At 33.1% G+C, this 22,889-nt stretch overlaps 1 protein-coding gene across 2 annotated transcripts in view; it reads right to left on the bottom strand.

Moving 5' to 3' along the window:
- The window catches only part of ADK (adenosine kinase), a 447,994-nt gene that overhangs the window by 295,186 nt on the left and 129,919 nt on the right, over positions 1-22,889 (bottom strand). For both annotated transcript variants that reach the window (XM_019745975.3, XM_019745976.3), the window contains exon 4: positions 3,102-3,180. In XM_019745975.3, coding sequence (XP_019601534.1) covers positions 3,102-3,180 — 79 coding nt within the window. The remainder of the gene's footprint in view (positions 1-3,101; positions 3,181-22,889) is intronic.

Below are 22,889 nucleotides of genomic sequence, written 5' to 3'. Positions count from 1 at the left end.
TGCTCTCCTTCTAAAACAAAAAATCTAGAACAAATCTAGCATTACCCTTGCTTTTTTGTGACAGTCTCTGAGCGGCTCCATAAACAGTCTGAAGAAAAAAAAAAAAATCTTAGGAAATAGACTGATGGCTTATGCTGGGGGCGGGTGGTGGGGTTCGAGTTGGGTAGAAGAAAACTGCTATTCAGGGTATCTCTTTCAGTTTTCCTAGTTCAAATTTAAAACTTAAAATCTAGGACATGAGATAAAAATCCTACTGAGAAGACTGGAGTTACTGTGATTCAACTAGAAATTGAACATCACGTTGGAGGTGTACTTGGGAAAATGTACAGATTTTTGCATTCAAGTTTCCAGAAATTGGAGAAATCACGTATGTGAGTACTGATGTTTTTATTCTGGTTCTTATAGATTTGTTTGTCTTTTAGGGGTAGAGAGAATGGCTCCTATAACATTGTACTGTAGTTAATAGTTTATGATTTTCTCTCTCCACTCACCATCTCCATCCCCAAACACATTTTCACTATAACAAAAGCTTCAAGAGTATGGACCAAATCGATTGATTATCAGCTTGCTCTTCGTCAACATCTGACAGACTACCTGGCACACAGCAGGCATTTAATAATGGACAAGGAAGAAAACGAGGAAGAAGAGAAAAAGTTAGAATGTTGGTTAAAGAGAAGAGAAATGGTAAATTTCAAAATGTAGGCAAGAATTTTGTAAACAAGGAACATTTCTTATTTATCAATATGTCTATCATATAACACAGCGCTTCATATATACCAATACATGTTGGCTGAACTGAACTGAATTGCTCTGCATATGGGAGGAAAGAAAGATTACTAGTCTGACAATCACGATAGGATTTCAACCACAAATATACCACTAATAACAAAATAAAACTATTGGATGAGCCACCTAAAACTTTAAATTCCATTTACTTCCTTGCTAAAAATAGGAACAAATAAACCATTACTAGAATACATTGTTACAATGCACATGAAGTATTGTAAAAATTACAAAATAATAACAGGCAATGATTGTTTTATTAATGAGACTAATTATGAGGCAAAAATCCAACAGAGGTCTTGATATTTATTATGTAAGTAATACATTTTGGGAAGGTAGAAATTAATGAAGATGCCCAAGAAAGGAGAGACTTTATTAGTGGACAGCAAATAGTCTCCCAGATCTATTAGGTTGGTGCAAAAGGAACTGCAGTTCAAAAAGTTAAAAAAAATTGCAAAAGCCGCAATTCCTTTTGCACCAACCTAATAGAAGGAGAAACGACTGAAGAGGTAGTAGAATGTGCTCTGGTAGACTAAGGCTTTAAAAACTGTGTCTGTTATGGACAAAATTGTGTCCCCGCCCTGAAAATGCCTAGCTAAAGCCCTAAACCAGTGACTGTATTTGGAGATAGGGCCTTTAAGGAAATAATTAAGTTAAATGAGGTCCTAAGAGTGGGACCTTCATCCAGTAGGACTGGTATCCTTATAAGAGGAAGAAACAGCAAGATGTCTCTCTTCAGGTGGGCACAGACGAAAGGTCGTGTGAGGATACAGTGAGAAGGCAGCTCTCTGAAAGCCAGGAAGAGTCTCCAACAATCAATCCTGATGGAACCTTGATCTTGGACTTCTAACCTCCAGAATTGTGAGAAAACAAAATTCTCTTGTTTAAACCACCAGTCGGGAGTATTTTGTTATGGCAGCCTGAGTGGAAAAATACATTATCTAAGGGCAAAAAGTAAAGTGTCCTTTTTCTAATAACCTGAACTCACAAAGTGACCAGCAGGATGTTCTACAAAACAATACAAATGAACTGACAAACACAATGACCTCCTCAGGCCACTGCACACAAATGACCACCTTAAAGATTAATTTTCACAACGTAAAATATGTTCATACTATGATTAAAAGTGAGCTTTCTCAGTATGGAAGATAATTACACTGGGTATCTAAATCAATTAAAAGTTAGTTCAAAAAACAAAAACTGTTTAACCATTATTTGTCAGTTTTCCACTTCTTCAGTTCTTATAGTTAATAAAATTCAAAGGGAAAGCATTAATCAATGAAAAACCAAAATGACCCACATCCATCAGAGTGGACCTATGACTCCACTGAGTGGGGTTTTGAGCTAGTTTCAAAACACAGAGGTAAGAACCAGAGTGTGTAAAGCTGTTTCATGTCCTTCATAATTGGAAGTTTAAACAGAATACTGAGGCTCTCAATTGAGATTAGGTTAGGCTGGTGACTTAAAGAGTCTATGTCAAATGAGTTTATCCAATTATCCACTAGAAGATATATATATATGGGATAGATATGCAAATTTATAAATACATACATATATACAAATTTATGTATATATGTATATATGTGAAAGATATACCCAGACAGACATACAGATATATAAATACAAATATACCTTTATTTAATGTATACAGATATACAGAGGGTATCAAAAAATATATACACATTTAAAGAAAGGAAAAGAACTGTATTAAAATTGTAATAATATATACCGATAACAAAAGATGAATACAAGTCACGTGTATACTTTTTTTGGAACCCCTGGCATATGTATCTACATATAACACAAGAAAACTTGCAGTATCTTATTATAGGAATGTCCTTTCTAAACACTGTATGACCTGCAGAAGCCATAAGGTTTAATTATATATAAAAAACTAAAAACTTTGGCACAGTAAAAGCCACTATAAGCAGAGTTAAAGTACAAATAACAAATAATAAATTCTCTCAATTTATAGAATAAAAAGGAACACTACCCATAAGATGTGAGAAATTTCTACAAACCAATAACATGAAAAATTAAAAAATAGTCATAGGATTTGACAAATAAGAAAGAAGAAATGTAAATGAACAATAAACACATTAAAAGATGTTCAAGCTTACCAATAACCAAAGAAATACCAATTAAAATAAAATAATTTTTGTTGATTAGATGGGCAGTGACCGCTAAAATCCTAATTCAAAACCACCAAAACTCTTCTATAGCAACAAAATATAGATTGGAACAGTTATGCACAATGACCAAAAATCTAGAATCATTTTGAATCCATTTCTTTATAATTTTAAAAATAATTAACTAACCTGGGCCACTTTAATTGAATTCTGGGTAGAACCACCAGCATAATATTCGACTTTGAATTTTTTTACAAGTTCATCAAACCTATAAGGAAATCACAGTAGAAAAAATAAGTTAGCATTTGTCGCTGTCACAATGCAAAAAATTTTCTGATTAGAAGATCATTAAATTAAAAAAAAAAAGAATACTGCCTGGCATATATAATAAACCCTCAATAAATGTTAACTTTTATTACTTAATACCTAAAAAAAAAAAGGTCATTAAATCAGTGGAATTTTGGAATTACATAATTATGTTGACGAATTAAAATATTATATGAAAAACAACTTAGGTAAATTTCCAAACTTAAGAAATTTATTCCATAAATGAACAACTATAAGAATTTAAAATATGTAGGCTTTCCATGATTAATCACTAAACTAAAGGTAGAAATAAAAATTCATAAATAATTATTATAAGCAATGCATATTTTCCTATATTAAGCATTGATCTCTAGAATCCTTACATATGTATATTTAATAAGTTTTAAAAGTTTTTAGATCACAAAGACTGATGGCTTAAAATTCAAAGAATAGAAAAACTACACTGGGTTGCATGATCCTGGGCAAGTTGCTTGGTGACATAATTTCTGTATCTAACAAATAAAGGCACAGAGAGAGATGAACTAAGCTTTGATAACTCATTATTTGAGCATCTGATAAAAGATACAGAACTTTCCTCCAGGAAAATACATATACTCACATACATGCAACTTTTCGTAGAAGATAATCCATGTACACCCGTCCTACACACCCCCAGCCAAAGGACTACGGAAACTGATTTGAGTAAGTCTCAAATTAGATGGCATTTACTAATCTGGATCACAAATCAGATTATCTCTACATCTCTACTACATATATCTAACATGTTAGATGCTATGGGAGATATCTAAGGGGCATAGGCATGTACTTTAATTTCAAAGGATTTATAAGCTTTGGAGGGACAAAACAATGATTACCCATTAGAAAAATACCAATTCCTCAAATAACAAAATGTATGCAGGGTAGACAGTAAGTGCGACAAGAGATTGGTCAAAGAAGAGAGACTGGGATGTAAGTAGAATATTCAAGGAAGATTTCAGTCTTGGAAAATATTTTCAAGTATAGAAGTAGATTCTGTTATTCAAGTGAAACATTGCACAGGTTTCCAAAAACAAAAAAGAGATAAATGCAGAAATGGTTAGATTAGGAGTAAGGAAAATTGAGTTACAGCCAGTCCCATACCCCCAGTTGCCTTGCGATTGGATCGGTAAAACCCTGAGATGCCAATGAACACAATTAGCATCCCTGCCCAGAGCTCTGACAGCAATATTTGTATACCACTAATAGCACTGATGTGAGAATAACAGTAGAGAAAGCCAAGAACATAGGACTCAGATGCAGAGAGGTGGGTGGTTTTGGTAGTTCAGGGGACGTTCTCTTCTAATTACTTTATTAACTAGGTATCAGCTAAGAGTGATGTTAGAGATTGGAGGAGAAAGGCAGGGTGAAAGTAAACATAGTAATCAATCAATTGCTAGGCTCATTTGAGGTCCTTTCACTTTCAAAAGCCAATTCCTCCAAAGGTTTTGGATCACATGCGTAGTGGGTTCTATGGTGGCCTCCAAAAAGATATGTCCCCCCAGAACCTGTGAGTATAACCTTATTTAGAAAAAGGATCTTTGCAGATATAATTAAGAATCTTGAGATAAGACTCTCCCTCTTGCATCACCATGGGTGGGCCTTAAATCCAACAAGTCTGTCTTGAAGACAGAAGAAAAGACACAGAGGAAAAGGGCATGTGAAGATGGAGGCAGAGATTAGAGTGATGCGGCCACGAGCCAAGGAAGCCAGGGAAGGCCAACACCCACCAAAAACCAGAAGAGGCAAAACCAGATTCTACCGTAGGCTCTTTGGAAGGAGCACACCACATCAACACCTTGATTTCAGACTTCTGCCCTCCAGAACAACAAGAAAAAAATGTGTTGTTGCAACCCATCAGGATTTGCGGTTGTTATGGCAACACCATCCTTCCTCACTTTCTTAAGGATCTCTTTCCTGAAGTTAAAGTCTTTTCTCTATTTCATCATCATTTTCTCCCTTCCGACTAAGAATCAAATAGCTATAATATTTTGGAAAGAACTAGATGGGCCTAAATTTGCTTTAGATACTAAAAATCACATAAATCAACTATATTTTTTTAAAAGTCTAGAAAGTGTAAAAAAAAATGTAAAATGAAATGTCTATTTTGGAAGGTGTATCGCATACTGCTCAATAGCAATCTGACTACAGATTGGAATGATCGTTGTACTACTTCCTGTGTGACCTGGGCCACGTCAGTGAATCCTCTATGTTTCACTTTCCTCATTGGTAAAAAAGAGCTAATAGTACCCAACTCACAAACTGGTAGTGAGCCTTTAAAAGATGATTTGGATAAAATGTTTAAAACAGTAACTTTAGGCATAGAGTAAATACTCTGTAAGTGCTATCTATGGAACCCAATCCCAAAGGCTCAGAAGGTTCTGAGATCCCATAAGTTTTAGAAAAACTGAGTAATAATTAAACAGGGTTCTTTGCTTCAGAATAGCTCAAGGCCTTTAATATGCTGATGAAAATTCAAGATGGAGATGGAGTACGCACATTTCCTAAGCTTACTTGATCATGTAGTCATTTTTCTCCAGAACATCTAGCAAAGCTAATGTTCTTTTTCAGTGATAATAGTCTAGAATCCTATTGGTCAGTAAGGTACCTATTAGCTTCATGTGGCTATAGACATTCAAATTTAAGCTAATTAAAGTGAACTAAATTTAAAATTCAGTTTATCTGTCCCACTAGCTACATTCCAAGTGTTCCATAGCCACGTGTGGCTACTGGCTATCATACTAAACACACAAATACAGAACATTCCCACTATCACAAAAAAATGTTCTATTGGATGGTGCTGGGAGAGTTCAGTAACGAAAACCAAGTAAACAGAGTAAACATGATCGATTTTATTCGCTTGGTGCAAAAGTAATTGTGGTTTGTGTGATTCATTTTAACCTTTTAAGCCACAATGACTTTTGCACCAACCTAATAGAATGGAAGGAGACCTAATAATGCTTTCATTTAACGAATGGGAAAAGTAAGGCATAATGTCCTTGAATAGATTGCCAAACAAAGGTCATATATAGCACACTAGTGAGTTAAAATGAGAACTACAGTCTCAGAATTACTTGTCCGTTACAAACACAGAAATCCGTATGTTTTTCCTCATTCCAGTCAACTAAGAGTTTTCTGTAGAAACTGAATTTTTGCTTACTAATGTTATCTTTAGAATCATTTCAAGAGGTATAAAAATTATAGGCCCTCACATTTCAAGATGGATGATGAAACATATGTCTATTTCCTCTTCCAAGTCCCACTGGACATCAAAAAACGTGTTTTATATGTGTATGTAAAAATAAACAAAAGTATAACAACACTGAAAAGCAAGGAAAGATGTCTCATGCAAACCACAGATTTGAGAAACAACAAATTTTAGTTTAACAGAAAGCAAATACAACAGAATTAACACTGCAATGATAGGAGTCATAATAGTAACTGATTTCTTTCAACACTACGGGGGGGGGGGTGCCAAAAAAATGTATACACATGACTTGTATTCATCTTTTGTTATTGGTATAGATTATTATAATTTTAATAGTTTTTAATTTTCTTAAAATGTGTATACATTTTTTGTCACCCTTTGATATTTGGAACAACAGTGTAGCTGCCTAACCACTCCCACCACACCACAAGAGTAAGATGTGTTTAAATGCTCGAATCTGTCGTGGCAACGTCCTCCCTATTCTGGCAGTTGTGTAGATTGCTATCTTACCTGACAATTGTTTTCTTTTACTTTCTTCTTATCTTTTTGGTAATAGCTTTATTGAGATATAATTCACCTATCATACAATTCACCCATTTAAAGTCTACCATCCAATCGATGAAATGTATTCATAGTTGTGCAACCATCACCACAATCAATTTTAGAATATTTTCATTAAAAAAACAATCCCATACCCTTTAGCTATCAAAATCAAATCTCGCCATCATTCTCCCCCACCCCAAGCAATCACTAACCCACTTTCCATGTCTGTAATTTTGCCTAGACATCTCATACAAATGGAATCATATAATACACGTATACTGTGTTTCCCCAAAAATAAGACCTAGCCGGACTATCAGCTCTAATGTATCTTTTGGAGAAAAATTAATACTAAAATAAGATCGGGTATAATATAATATAATATACCGGGTCTTATGTTAATTTTTGCTCCAAAAGATGCATTAGAGCTGATGGTCCGGCTAGGTCTTATTTTCAGGGAAACACGGTAGTTTCGTTAACTGGGTTCTTTCACTTAGAATGTTATCAAGATCCATATGTGTAATAGCATATCTCAGTACTTTATTCCTTTTTATGGCTGAATAACATTCTATTATATGGATACACCACATTTTCTTTATCCATCCATCCATTGATGAACACATGAGTTGCTTTCATCTTATGGCTACTGTGAATAATGCTGTTATGGACATTCACATACGAGGTTTTCTGTGGACATAATGTTTTCATTTCTCGTCACTACATACCTAGGAGTGGAGCTGCTGAGTCAAATGTTACTCTATGTTTAACTTTTTGAGGAACTGCCACACTATATTTTCCACTATGTGCCTGATTTTTTCTCAGAAACAATACAGGGAAATCTGACTAATTACTATATGAAAAAGACACAACTAGAGAATAATAGTTTCTATAAATTAACTTTACCACTGGTAATTTTTTTTAAAAAAATCATCAGGTAAATGTATGACATGAGCCAAAAAAAATGAGCACAGATAAAAAATAAGATGAAGAGAACCAAGTTGAAGTTAAGAAAAATACTCAGAAATTGGACAGAAAATGTAATAGATTAAAAGTATGAAAGACAAATTAAAAGGCACAGAGAATGGATCAGGTGGCCCAAGATTCACTTTAAAAGAATGACAGAAGAATAGAGATAATGATCGGTAAGAAAGAAATAGTAGGGAAAAGTTTTGAAAAAAGAAAATAATATATAATCTTCAGATTTCTCCAAACACCAAGCAAGTCTACTAAGTAAGAAGTGGGGACTAGGATCCATACTTGGACATATTTGTTAAATTTCAGAACTCTCATATTAAGGGAAAACCTTAAAAGCTTCTAGAGTGAAAAATAACAGATCACCTAAAACGGAATAAGAATCAGAATAATACCAGACTTCATAAAGAATATAGGATGCTAAAAGGCAATAGTATATTGTATTCTATGCTAGAAGAAAAAAATATTTTTTAATAGAATTCAATATCCACTCAGATTATTAACTCAATAAGGAAAAATATTCCCCATCCTTTTCCCATATGAAAAAATATATTACTAGGGAGGAGGTGTACCAATCAAAAGGAAATATAAGAAAGATGGCATGGGTTTTTAAAAAATGAAAAAGTTAGAACTGTTTATGACTTTGGAAAAGTAAAAAAATCCAGAAAGAAATTTAAAGAGGATCCTTATTACATGTAAAATTCTACCCTAAGTAGCAAAACTTTTAATAAAAAAGGATTGTATTTTCTATAAATCCATCCAATCACACTACTTGGTTCTATAGAGAATAATATTTACCTAATTCTTTGGTAATTATGTTTCATTTTTATTTTAGAATCTATGCAGATGTGAGACAGATAACACTTAATTTAATTATAGTTATGAAACAATGTAAAAACGTTATGTATCTAACATTGACATTTTGAAGGTGGGAGAGTGCGAGATGAAAGGAAAAGCATTCTAATTCTCTCTCCTGTAATTGAAAAGAGTCAGTAAGTATCTCAAATGTTAATAATCAACTTTTCAAAAGGAGATTTTAAGAATATTGCTTAAAGTCAACCAGTAGAAAAATTAAAATATATAAAATAAGTAAATAAGACAATGAGGAAGGGGAAAAAAAGGTAAAATAGTATGACTGCACTATATTCTTTATCTTCCAGACAAGCGTAAATAGAAGTGTAAATTTGTTTATTCAAGAATGGGGCATAACCCCATTATTTAGATTTATAATGATAAACTAAAAAATTAACTGTTAGTATTTGCAGATTTATGAAGTCTTTTTGGTTTTTTTTTTCAGTTCAGTTTTGTTTCATTATAAATTTCTTAAGGGTATCTAAAATAAATGTTAGTTTTAAAAATTCAGGGTGGTCGGTTGGCTCAGTTGGTTAGAGCGCAGTGCTCATAACACCAAGGTCGCTGGTTCAATTCCCACATGGGCCAGTGGGCTGCGCTCTCCACAACTAGATTGAAAACAACTTGATTTGGAGCTGATGAGCCCTGGAAAAACACTCTACTCCCTAATATTCAGCGAGAGAGAGAGAGAGAGAGAGAGAAAGAGAGAGAGAGAGAGAGAGAGAGAGAGAGAGAGAGAGAGAGAGAGGTAAAAGCAGGGAGAATAAAATCATATATTAAAAAAAAATTCAGTCATGTGTCACTTAAAGACGGGGATACTTTCTGAGAAATGCGTTGTTAGGCAATTTCATGTTGGAGCAGTGGTCAGGTTAAAGAACTTTGTGGTATTCATAAAAAGCAAAGGGTATTTAACATGGAGCTGGTGTAAAACTATGGACTCAATGTTCTGACTTTGGAACTTTGTTTTTGGTTCCACTGACACTATCTGGCACAAAGGGTTCTCTCTGACATTGAAATGATAGAAAAAAATAAAACTTATCTATGCTTTACATCATTACAACCTGGAAATATTTCCAAAGTACAGGTACACACTACTACAGAAAGGTTTTACTTAAAGTGTCAGGGACATTTAGTCCTTGTTAAGCTAGCTCTTGTGGACCTGTGTCCTTGTACAGGATCTGGGGTGCTCAACAAAGAATTCACAGCAATGTACTCTGAAGACCATCAAGCTAGATCAGGGAGGGCCACAGCACCCTCTGAATATGTACCACCGAGGGGACCAGCTCCTCTGTGCTGAAACAGGTCAGTGGCTCGCTGACTGGGATGGAACCTGCATTCAAAATTGAGGTGCCAAGCAAAATCTCTTGCCAAGCCCCACAGATACTGCTCCTGTCAGACAAAAACAAAAAATCTTCCTGAATCATATATCCTTCCATTTCTTGCAGGAAATTCAGCTCCATTATAATCTAATGGGACCACCATCGTATATGTAGTCACCATTGACCAAAATGTCATTATGCAGTACATGACTGTAGTTATAAAGTGAACACCTGTGTAACAACCACCACTAAGCATAGACAGACAGACAGACAGACAGACAGACAGACAGGCAGACAGGAAATGACATATATGTGCTTAACCATTACTGGCTCTTTATTCTGTCTCTGTATCTCTATCTGTTATGTCCACCCCTGCACAAACTCCATTTTGTCTTAATTAACATTGTTTTATAAGTCTTAATGAAAGGACAAGTGCCTTCACCTTGTGCTTTTTCATGAGTGCTTTGACTATTCTTGGTCCTTTTGCACCTCCATTAAAATGTACAAACTAGATGTCAATTTCTAAAAAAAAAAACTTGTCAGGATTTTGACTAGGACTGCATTAAACATATATATAGTGATTATCTTTCCAGTGTTCATAAATGGTCCAATTCATAATCACAGTATATTTATTTAGTTCTTTAATATCTCTCAATTAAGTTTCATAATTTTGCCATAAAGCCTGCAAATCTTTTATTAGAGTCACTATTTCATAATTCCTGTTTTAATATTATTGTAAGTAATATTTGTTTAAACGTAATTTTTATTTGTTGCTGGTATTTAGAAATATAACTATAATGTTTTATCTAGTCAAGTGCTAACATCTCTAATTCTAATGATTTATCCGTTTTGCCATATATACATAATTATCATTTGTGAATAATTTTTTCTCCCCTTTTCCTGCCTTAGTGCAGAGAGTAGGATCTGAAAAAAATAGTAGTGGGTGGTAATGGGCAAACTAAGTCTTATTCCACGTTTTGGTCTGATAAATCCTGATGAATACTGATAAATAGCAGGGAAGGTCCGTTTCCCAAAACTGGAAGTCTTTGAGAGAAGTGTTTAATTTTTCATTCTGATTTATTTTTACTGTGTGTTTATATTGCTTCTACTAAAGAGTTAAATTTTTTAATATTATAGACCTATATCTACTAATGGATATTTTCCATGTATTTTAATTTAGAAATATTAAGTTATCAAAATATATGCATAATATAATCCAACAAAATTACAATATACATATGTATATTGCAAACCAAATTACCCAATATTCATGTGTACTGAAAAGGACTTGGAAGAGTACAACCCCAGTGTTAACAGCGGTTAGCTCAGAGTAGAAGCAATTATAGATCTTGTATACATTTGTTTTGATTGTGTAATGAGCACATAAACCATTTTGTAATAAAAACATTTTTAAGTCTACTTTATTTTATAATGGAAGAACACAGCAATTTTCCATATAATTATTTAAAAAGATCTACATATAGAACAAAGCCAAATAAAAAGCACAGAGCAGAAAAGTGATTCTGAATGAAAGAGACAGGGAAAGTTTAACATTCAGAATTGGAATTTGACAGATAGGGGAGAAAAAATATTCAGAGCGGAGGGTAAAACAAAACAAAACAAAATGGATTTCAGAGAAACAAGTTAAACACAGAGTAAAATACAGGTCAAAACCAAAGTAGTAAAAACAGACAAAGAAAAGGTATATTATTCACTCTGCCAGGCGAATAAATTTAGATATCATTCAGTAGGCAACTAGTAATTATTAGAATCTATTTACTACTGGCATGAAAGGCAGATTTTTTTTTTTTTTTTAAATGATGACAACACAGTTTTGAGGGCAGGGTAGAGTAAAAAAGGCAGACTGCCTGCCTTTAGAATAATTCAAACCAAAGAAAATCAGATGCTGAGCTAGAGAGGGCTAGAGAGAAGTGATCAAGCTAAGGAATCATTTCTGATGTTGAAGACAGCATGTGATAAATATCTAGAATTGGAACACATGGCAGAGCGATGACAATTCTGAGAGTTCTAGTTTGGATGACCAGTTGGATGGTGTCAGGAAAGGGACTACAAAACAGAAGAAAAATCATACGGAGCAAAGGAAAATCCTAAGTAGCTGACTAACAAACCAAGAAACATTTCTGTTCAGGGAACTGACTGCAGTGAGACAAGATTTCTTCCTTGTAAACGTTTGCATGGATTGGGCACATAAATCATATCTTGGTTTTCTCCGTACACTTTCTAGCTAAGACAAAAATGTCCTGTTTGTCTATGAATGGTCTACCTTGTCTGTGTCAAAATTATCAATGTACCCTGTGGAATATGCCAGGAAAAGATGAAGGACTGTGTATCTTGAATGAAAGAAACAAAAAGTTAGGCTAAAACATTAATAAACTATAATCAAAACTATGATTATAAATTTATAGAGAAATAGTTATGTAAAAGTCTTAAATATTTTCTAAGTTCTTTAGGGATAAAAGAGTTTATGATATGTTTACATTTTATGGAAAACTTCTAAATGTTTCCATTATGAGATTATTTTCTATAGGGAGTGAAGTGTGGCAATTTTGAACTTTATAGATCCATTCTTACTTTCTCCTTTTGGTTGAGCATTTTTGTCATCTGAATGAAGTGGGCATATGAAACACCTCAATCAAAAATCTGACAGAATTAAAAGGACAGTAGCTAATCCATTTTCCTACTATCAATCTACTGTGAAGCCTAAATTAATAAAGTGTACAGCTTTTATGATGTTAAAAAATTCCAGAGGGCATGTTACTTAAATAAAATGCTAGAGAAAAACTGGATTCAGTGCTTCTCAAACTTCTGGATGAGAGTTTCCAGTTGACAGAAGCAAGCAAAGAATAAGATCAACATATTTGATAATATTAAAACATTTAAAGCTTTTCTACATAAAAACAAAATCAAACATAAAAAGTTTAAAATGTAAAGAAATGTTTAACAAATAGGAAAATGGCTATTATATCTATTTAAAATATATTTCAAATATTAAATATGTTTTAATTTTAAATGATTTTAATTCAATTATTTTAAAATATTTTAATATTCTCATACAAAAGAGAAAAACTATGATTTACATAAATGAACAGAAGAAAAATGATAAATGTTGAAAAACAATCAGCTTCATTCACCAGTAATCAAATACATATAAACAGAGATTTATGCACATTAAATTAGTCAAGAGTGTAAATTATAATACTCAGCATTAGTAAAGATGTGAAAAAGCTGACATAACCATACAATGTTAGTGAAAGAACACTTCTGGGAAGTAATTTAGCAATACGTATTAAGAATCACAAAAATGTTTATACCCTATTATCATAAAATTCCATTTCTAAGACTACCTTAGGGAAGCAATCCAAATCATGCATAATGCTATATGCAAGAGCTGTTCATCCTACCATAATATATAATAAAATAAAAACAATATATATGTCTAAAAATTAGGGGAATGATTAAGTAAATTATGGCAATTATCTTAGAAAGAACATAATAAAGCTCGTATAATAACTATTTATACGCCGCATTATTCTAGGAAGAAATTATCACTGCTTATAAAAACATCTATAATATAGAGTGAATAAATACATTAAACAAATGTGTAAAAATGACATTAGAAATAGAGGTAGCAAATTAAGACGAAGTTGTAAGAACACAAAATATAAGACATGAATAATCACAGTTTATGAAGAACAAAATATAATATGGAATGCCCTTATATTTGCTGTTCAAAGACATTATCAGAATATAAAAATGCATTTGACATGTTCATTAGTTTTCTTTAGAAATTTTAAAAAATGACCAAAGGAAATGTATTAATATGCCAACAGTATTTTTGATATAAGCCTTTTCCTTTTTTATATTTTCTACAATTTGATCATGTGCTTATATTCATTTTACAATGAAAGCATTTTTATTAAGGAACACTTTTAAATAAAAATTAATGTCACTGGAATGTAATTCAGAATTTCTTGATGACTAACCTTATAAAAAAAGCCAACCAAAAAGCAACATACCACATACTTGTAAAGAAGTATTAATACTTGTTCTGATAGTGTATAGGAGAATTTAAATTCTAAGTAATGCCTTCCACTCTGACATCACATATTCTTAAATACTTTATAAACAATTGAGAATTCCTGACAATTAATATGATGGATATCTATATAACTGCTTTCCTTTGGGGAAGAAAAGTGAAACACAGGGAAGTGGAGAGGGTTTCAGACACTCATGTGGTAGGCAAAGCTGGGAGTAAACACGAGTCCATTGATCCTGGTTTAGTATTAAATGTCTTGAGACACATGTAAAGGTATGAAATGAGATGATCAAATATAGAAATTTAAAGTCTACTAAAAGACAACACTGACTTCTAGTAAAAATAAAAATAGTACTGATAGTCCTAAGTATGCTACTAGCAGCAGCAGATAGCTTCTAATTGTGGAACAGCCTGGCAGTGACTAAATGACCAAAGTAAACACAGGCAAGCTAACATAATCCATCCCTTAAAATAAAAGTCCTTTTGGCATCAAAATCAAGGTACAAGTATTAATGGAAATAAATACAGGATGGTATATTACAAAGAAATCACCTTTTCAAAGGCAATAATAATTATACTCACTACAACATGGGCAGCAGATTGGTTACAGGAAGGAAACTTTAATGGATGGGGATTATGATCTATACTAAAGAGAGAGAAGTAGAATCTGCTGCTTGCCATTGAAGTGTACTGCTTGTTTCATATGATTTTCAACTGGTTTCCACTTCATCAAGTTAGAATGAGGAACAAACAGTAAATAAATTTTCAATGAGTTTTAAGAGGTAGATTAATAATAGCAGAAAAAAGCAGAGTTGAACACAATATACCCAATGTGATAAGCCTGTTCTGCTCTGAAAATTTAGCGCTCAAGAATAAAGAACACCCAGCACACAAAAGTAAAGAAAATCAGGAGTGTGAAAAGTAAGAACAATATTTGTTGGAAGATGATAATATAACAATGTATATTCACTATACCTTAGAAAAACAATCACAGAACTCTAATTCCAATGACTGAGATCTACACATCAGGAACTGAATGAAAAAGTAAGTCTTGTTCCCACAAACTGAGGATCAACTATGGTCTAGTTCAATTTGTAAGATTTAAAGAAAGTTTTAAAATCTAGAGCATTTTGAATTCCTACCTTCATTTGGTAAAATCTATGGCAAATAAGCATACATTTTAACATGATTACTCATTAGGGAAATCCAAATTAAAACCATAAGGAGATACATCTATTAGAATGGCTTTAAAAAAACTGACAATACTAAGTGGAACGAGGGTGTGGACCAACTGAAACTCTCATACATTACTGATGGAAATGGAAAATGGTACAATCTCTTAAGGAAGCAACTTGTCAATTTCTTAAAAAAACTAAACATTCACTCACCAGATAACTCAGGTACAGGGCCGTTTATAACAGCCTTATTTACAATCACCAAACACTTCAAACAACCCAAATTGTCCATCAATTAGTAAACGGATAAACAAATTGTGGTATATGAATACAGGGAATATTATTAAGCAATAAAAAAAGAACTAAAACATTCAAGGACATGGATGAATCTGAGAAGTATTATACTATGTGAAAGAAACCAGACCTAAAAAGGGCTACGTACAATATGATCCCATTTATTTGACATTCTGGGTACGGCAAAGCTATAGGGGCAGAAATCAGAGTAATGGTGGCCAGGAGCTGAAGGTAAAAAGGAGAAACTGACTGTAAAGAAGTTGAGTTTGGTGGGCAATGGAAATGTTCTATTTTGGTGATAGTTACATAGGTTGTATACACTTGTCCAAACTCATAAAATTTTACACATAAAAGGATGTATTTTACTCTATGCAAATTATACCCCAATATATCTCAATAAATACCTTATTAAATACACACCCACCCACACGCATACAAACACACAAAATCTAGGGAGCCAATCAAGGAAATTCCAAAAGACTACCTCTCTCTCTCTTCATGGATGTATATACATATGTACATACCTACCTACACAGAAAAACATACACATGGACACACGGAGACATACACAAAGCACATGTGAAACTCAAAATAATCCTATAATAAAATTAAGATTAATACAATTATTTCAATTTTCTAAGTTAAGACACAAATTTAGAGTTTTAGTGACTCTTTTTTTTTTAATTTTCAATTTTGAAATAGTTTCAAACAACAAAGACTGCAAGAGTAATACAGAGAATACCTGTACACATTTTGCCAAGATTCACCATTTTTTGCAAGTTTTTTTCTTTTTCTCTCTATATACATAAATATCTAGTGATTCCAAATAATTTTGGAGTAGTTGTATATATAAAACAGTTTCATTATTTGTAATACCTCAGTGAAAATTTCCTCAGAAGATGAAGTTTATATCTATGAAATCATTTAATTTTATGGGTTTGTATGGCTATGTCCAATTCTAATGCAGCACAATCCAAAGCCATTGTCTTCTCTCATTTCTTGTCATCTCCCTTTCTATTATGGATCTCTCTTCTTCCACAGTGAGTCCCTTGCTCTTAAGTCCAGGATAGGGCTCAGTGCCCCCACTGGACAAGCCCCCCACAGGGCAAAAAACAGGAATCTAACTGTAATGGACGGCGAATGATACACCGGGAAGAGGGTTTGCCTGATCCTGCTCTATGTCCAAAACACAAGTCTGGGACCTGTGTGGGACTTTTATTTTTCAGGACTTTTACTTTTCAGGGGTGATTGTGTCTGTTGCTAAACTACATTCTCCACTTCTCCCTTCTTTTTCAGTCTCTTAAGCCTCCCGCCCACCTCTACTCTCCAAAGGTACAGACATAACAGTAGCAACAAGAGCTCTATTAGAATATGATGTTTCTTCCTCTACTTGTAAGAAATTTGAATTCTTAGTATGTTCTGTCTCCTAGCAATTCTGAAGGTGCAGGTTATATGTGATTCTACTTGTGTCCCTTGTTTTAAGAAGGATGAGGAAATTCAGATTGATTATCCTCCATGCCCAGTGTAAGTGACTTTTGATGGATTTCTCACAATTAGTAAGTGGCAGACTCAGGACTGGGAAATCCACCCAATAATTAAGAAAACATTAAAATCATATAAAATAAATATAAGAATATTTAGAATACCTTATGGTCTGCAACTAAATGAATTACTTTTTAATAAAAGACAGTTGTTGCTTAATTATTTTTCAGATGCATCCAGAAGATGCATTCTGAAAAGAAAGATAAGAAGCAAATGATAAAGAAGGAAAAGAGGAGAGAAGAAATTAAAGAACAAAACTGGCTCTTTAAATTTAATGTGCATTTTTTTCTAGCACCTGATAAGGGACAAATACTACTTGAAATGAGAAAGATTTCATGATTATACTCTGTATCTTAGCACCAGTAATTCTTATATTAAAAAGTCCTTATAAATAAGATATAAGAAGAATCATGAACAGGAAAATGTACACAAAACCACCCTTTACAATTTTTAGTTTTAAATTAGTGCATTTGCTTCCTATTTGCACAGTAATTGAAGCCTTTTTTTATCCCCATCTTGGGGGAAAAATGAGAGTTCAGCAAACATCATAAGATAAAAAACATCTCATTGTGCTAACATCACAACAGCACAGAAACAAACATCAACAATTTTGAACATTTCATAAAGGAAGACATATGAGGGATAAGACAGAAGTAAAATCTTTACGGTAAAACTCAAAAAAATTAACTTCCTTAAGAACGCATTCATAACTGCCAAGTAGTGTTTTTGATGAAGTTCTTTCCTGAACTTCTCATCTAAACAAATAATAAATGAAAAAACATCAGTTAATTCTAAACAGGTTATACTTATTAAGACCAAATGTTAATAGAATAACACGGGGGGGAATCTATAGGCAAATTGTAAGATTCAAAGCTTTGAAATCTTTTACCACAAATGTTTAGTGAGGTTGAAAAAATTCACTTAAATGTCAGTTTGATAAAAGCCAAAAGAACATTTCCCACATGTGTTTATATTTAAGCATATTTTAAAAGGATGGAAAAAGTAACAGTCATTCAAAACTAAGGTTAAGCTATTAGTTCATGAGGATTGTAATTTAAAGGTACTTCTCCAACCTCTAACTTTATTTTCTTTGATAAGAAAGCAGTTTTAAGCATGTGCTACTTAGATAAGTCCTCATTCAATTCTAAAATGCTTAAAGTTTAATTATTCCCATTTATAACTCTGAAAATGAATGAAGTTTTGCACATGAGGTAATCAAAAATACTGTTGAAAAGCACTTTGCATGTAAGTATACATGATTAAAATAAAATGAATTATTCCTAAATTCAGATACATGACATGTACATTAGGTTTCTACACATTACAAAAACACACAACAAAATTTCACTAAACCAATTTACAATTGTCATTAAATAGTAAAATGGTTTGACATTTACTTTTAAACCATATAAGAAAAAGCCATATACAAGGAAAAGAGAAATACTGCAGGACAGTGGTTCTGAAAATGAGCTGTGTAGTTTCCTGATAAACCTAAAGTATCGTCCATATAGCCACAATCAGTCCTACAACATAAATTACACCTTTTTTCTCCTATATTGGTTTGGTTCCAGCTATTGTTTCTGTCACAGAATCCGTGGTTTGTAATGGGGCCTTAGCTTCTCTGATCATAGAAAAATTCTAGAAACATATGTAACAGATATGGATAAAAAATATTTGTGTAATAATTAGTCATTTTTTCCTCTACCAAACTTTAAAAAAATATCAGTTATCAGAAACACTCAAACATTGAAAATCTCTTATCAAAGCGTAACATGGAATTTCTGATTCTGAGTAGCATATAGCAGGACACGGCCAGCATTTCTACTGACTACAACTAGAAAACATCATACAAATTATAAATCATTAAAGGTTCCAAAAAGCTATGGAAGCAACTAGGACCAAATGAATGAATTTCCACGGAGGTGAGAATTGTTCAGACAGCAGGCCAGAATCGGCAGCTGCTTGTCTGACCTGTCCAAATCTGTAGACAGCAGCATGGGGTTTGAGAGATAAAACTGGACATATCGAGGACCTCTAACACACAGCTGGTTTGCCCTGTAACACATTTGCTAAATTCTGAAACTGAATGGTAAGGTAAGAAGGCTAACCAAAATCACCTACAAAGCAGCAAGTTCTGCCCGTCTGGCAGTGCTTACAAAACAAAGACAGACTGGGAGAAAAGAAACTAAAATCAAAGTAAGCAAGAAATGAAAGCCCTAGGAGGAGTGGAGAGTAAAAACTGAAGATATACAGACAATTTTCCCTTGGGGATCAAGAGAGAACATATATCTATACTGATTACATCTAGAAGCTGAAAATTCAGATTTGGGGCTTAGCAGAACAGTGATATGGGGGTGAAGGCCAAGGAGGTAAAAAAAAAAAAAAGGAAAAGAAAAGTAGGGATTTCAGCTATTACATAGTACTAAAGTGATAAAATCAGAAACTGAGGGACTAAACTGACAAAAGATCACTTTCCCACTTGAGGTATTTGCCGAAATTTGAAGGTGGGTCGGGCAGAAGGATAAAGAATTAAGCTGGAAACCTCTTAGAGCAATTCTGGTGCCCTTGTTCTGTAGACTGTTTCAGAGCGGATGAGACAAAGACTTGATGGTCTCAACTAAAAGTCCTAAAAGGTCAAGTTCTAGAAACAGATAAATAGGGTAGACTGAATCTATCAAAATGGAAAAATCAACTTTGATTTGGCTTAATCCTTGATTTTATTAAAATGATAAGACCTTACTTCATATCAGCCTTGTAAAGAAAAGGGTGAACACTCTGGCAGAAGATAAAATCTGAAGATCTACATTCTTAAACAAATAATGTCTGGCAAACAATAAACAACTGATAGTTATGCAAATGGACAAAATAAGTTGACAAAACACAAAAAGGAAAAAACAAGAAAAAAGTTTCAGAAATGATTGACAATGGAAATAAAGAAATGGACCTCAAAATAACTATTATATGATTAATATTTTTAAGGAAACAGGAAAAGATGCATAAACTAGATGTAAGAATGGAGAATTTCAACAGAGTTAAATGATAACAAAAATAAAATAAACATCTAAAACTAGATAATTTGATATGAGTTTAAGAATTCATTGACTAAGTTTAAATTTAGATTATTCTCTTTGTATGTTCCTACTACTTGGCCAGACATGGGCTCAGTCATTGAAATGTGTGGCAGAACTGGGAAAATAAAGTCCCAATTCTCTGGCTAGAGGACCAAAACGGAGAACTCCGGGAAACCATAAAATACTAGAACTCTTGAAACATCTGGATAAACAATAAAAGACGCAGCAAAGAAATAGAAGATATAAAGAAACCAAATACAAATTCATTAACTGGAAATTGGAAACTCAGTAGATAGTCTCAACAGCAAAATGAAGACAGAATTAAGACTCAATGTGCTTGAAGAGAAATCAATGAAAATGTTCCAATCTGAACAACAGAGGGAAACATTATTTTTAAAAAACGAACAAAGACTCAGACACCTATGAAATAATATTAAAAGCCCTAACATTTATGTCATCAGACTACCAGAAGAGGAGGGAAAAAAGCAATGCAGAAAAAATTTTGAAGAACTAATTGCTTGAAACTTCCCAAATTTGACTAAAGACACACTCCTACAGTAGGCTCAGACACACCAAATAGGATAAACCCCCAAAGAAATCTATGCCCAGACACATGAGAAGAACCCACAGAGTGGAAGTGGGTGGAATAGCAATATGTAAGAGTAAAAAGTACCAGCAGAGAGGCAGGGATACAAAGATCCACATGCCAAAAAAAGAGAACTAGAAGAAAGTGAGATTTCAGAAAGGAAGGAAGGAATATCCAAAATAGCCAAATTCCTTACTAAGGACATATAAGACAAATTTGATATTAATATGACCAAAATATGATTTCACATGGCAAGTCATCAGGGTAGACAGCATTCCTTAATGGTTAAAAGCAAAGGCTCTGGTGTCAGACAGATCTGGCTGTAATTTCATGTTCATCTAATTGTTTAATCTGACATGGGGTAAATACCTTAAATTCTCTGGGATTAGGTTTCCTCATTTGTAAGACGTGGTATTAAAGACCATAAATGTTTTTGCATTCCACAATATTGAAGAACAGTACCTGACAGATACGGGTGTACACGTACGTGTACACACACACACACACACACACAAAATAATGAATGAACAAACGAATGAATGAATGAATGAATAAACATGGAAAGATTAAATGAGAGTCTTGCTGCGGCTGCTGAATTTTTAAGAAAGTACAGACTACCAATCTGTACACATTTTAACAAAATTAAGTTTTTCTCTCAAATATTTTTTTAAAGAATTTGACATTGATTTGGGTTTTGCCCATGTACCAGATACATACTGGACACAAGGTAGAAACTTATGGCAAAAGCACTTAAAACAAAAGAATATAGAACATTGTTATTAGAGACAAATTTAACTACAAGATATAAATTTTAGGTTAACACTTAGATATGCTGTTACCTGGTGAGAAAAATCAGAATCAAATTGTTAAAAACAACTGAGATCAGATAAGGTGTTCTTACTTGCTTCCCGTATAACAGGCTCAAGATGAGAAAAACGTGTGTGTGTGTGTGTGTGTGTGTGTGTGTGTGTGTGTGTGTGTAGAGTGCACTATTTTACTTTCACTTAACTCCTTATCTTCCAATCAATACAAAACATGACCTGTCTGTTGAGGATTATACCAGTGCTTTGAACATAATAAGCACTCAATAAATGTTACCAACTATTTTTATAATCATCAAGGAAAAACTTAGTTGTTGATTTTGCAAGAATATTCAGTTCAACTTTCCTCTAAAACAACTAAATGGTTGACATTTAAAAATTTTCATATTCAAACTTTCCAACATTTTGGAAAACACTTGATGCAGAACATTCTCAATCCGTAGTTTACTAAGTTATGAAGAATAAAATCTACTGTGTAACCCTTTAAACAATTAACCAAATGTTACAGCTATAAAAACAAATACTAACCACATAAGAATGTTGATTCGAAGCACGCAAAATTATTTTTTACATGACTGTAAATGCAATTTTCATTTGATTTTACCTTTTAAAAGCAAGGATTTTGAAAATGTATCAGTATAGAAGTTTTATCTTAGGTATGTCTTTGCAGCAAAATACATTAAAACCAATATGAAAAGTATTTAGATACTGAGGAGATGTTCTCTTTCATCTTCCAAATAGTACCAACCGAGATTACAATAAAGAAAACCACAAGTTCGCTGAAGTTTAAAACATCTGGGGAATATCTTCAGATATTCATTCTTAAGAGCTCCATGTTAAAGAACAGCCTGAAGGGTAGATGATAAATCTGCTCTAAAAGTGGAAGTGTGTTTTTAATCCTATTGAATATAAACAGACTGAAAAAAGAGAGAGAAAAAAGAAACTATAATTCAGGGGGAAAGTGCCAAGAGAGAAAAATGCTCCATAAAAGGAAACTTTAAAAATAAACACTAGGGCTCAATTATAAAATATATAGGACTTAATTCCAAAATAATCATGAGAATAAAATGATTTTAGAGGTATTAGCAACCAGATGGTAACTGTCAATAATCCTTTACAACTGCTAACTAATGAATATTGGGTGATGGGTTCAGATTACAAATATTCTTTTATGAAAGATGTTTCCCCACTATAAATT

This window comes from Rhinolophus sinicus, chromosome 15 (assembly GCF_057876585.1).
Source record: "Rhinolophus sinicus isolate RSI-liver-muscle chromosome 15, RSI-T2T, whole genome shotgun sequence".
NCBI classification, from domain to species: domain Eukaryota; kingdom Metazoa; phylum Chordata; class Mammalia; order Chiroptera; family Rhinolophidae; genus Rhinolophus; species Rhinolophus sinicus.
The sequence above is the reverse complement of the archived record's forward strand: the minus strand, read 5'-3'. Positions and strand labels throughout refer to the sequence as shown.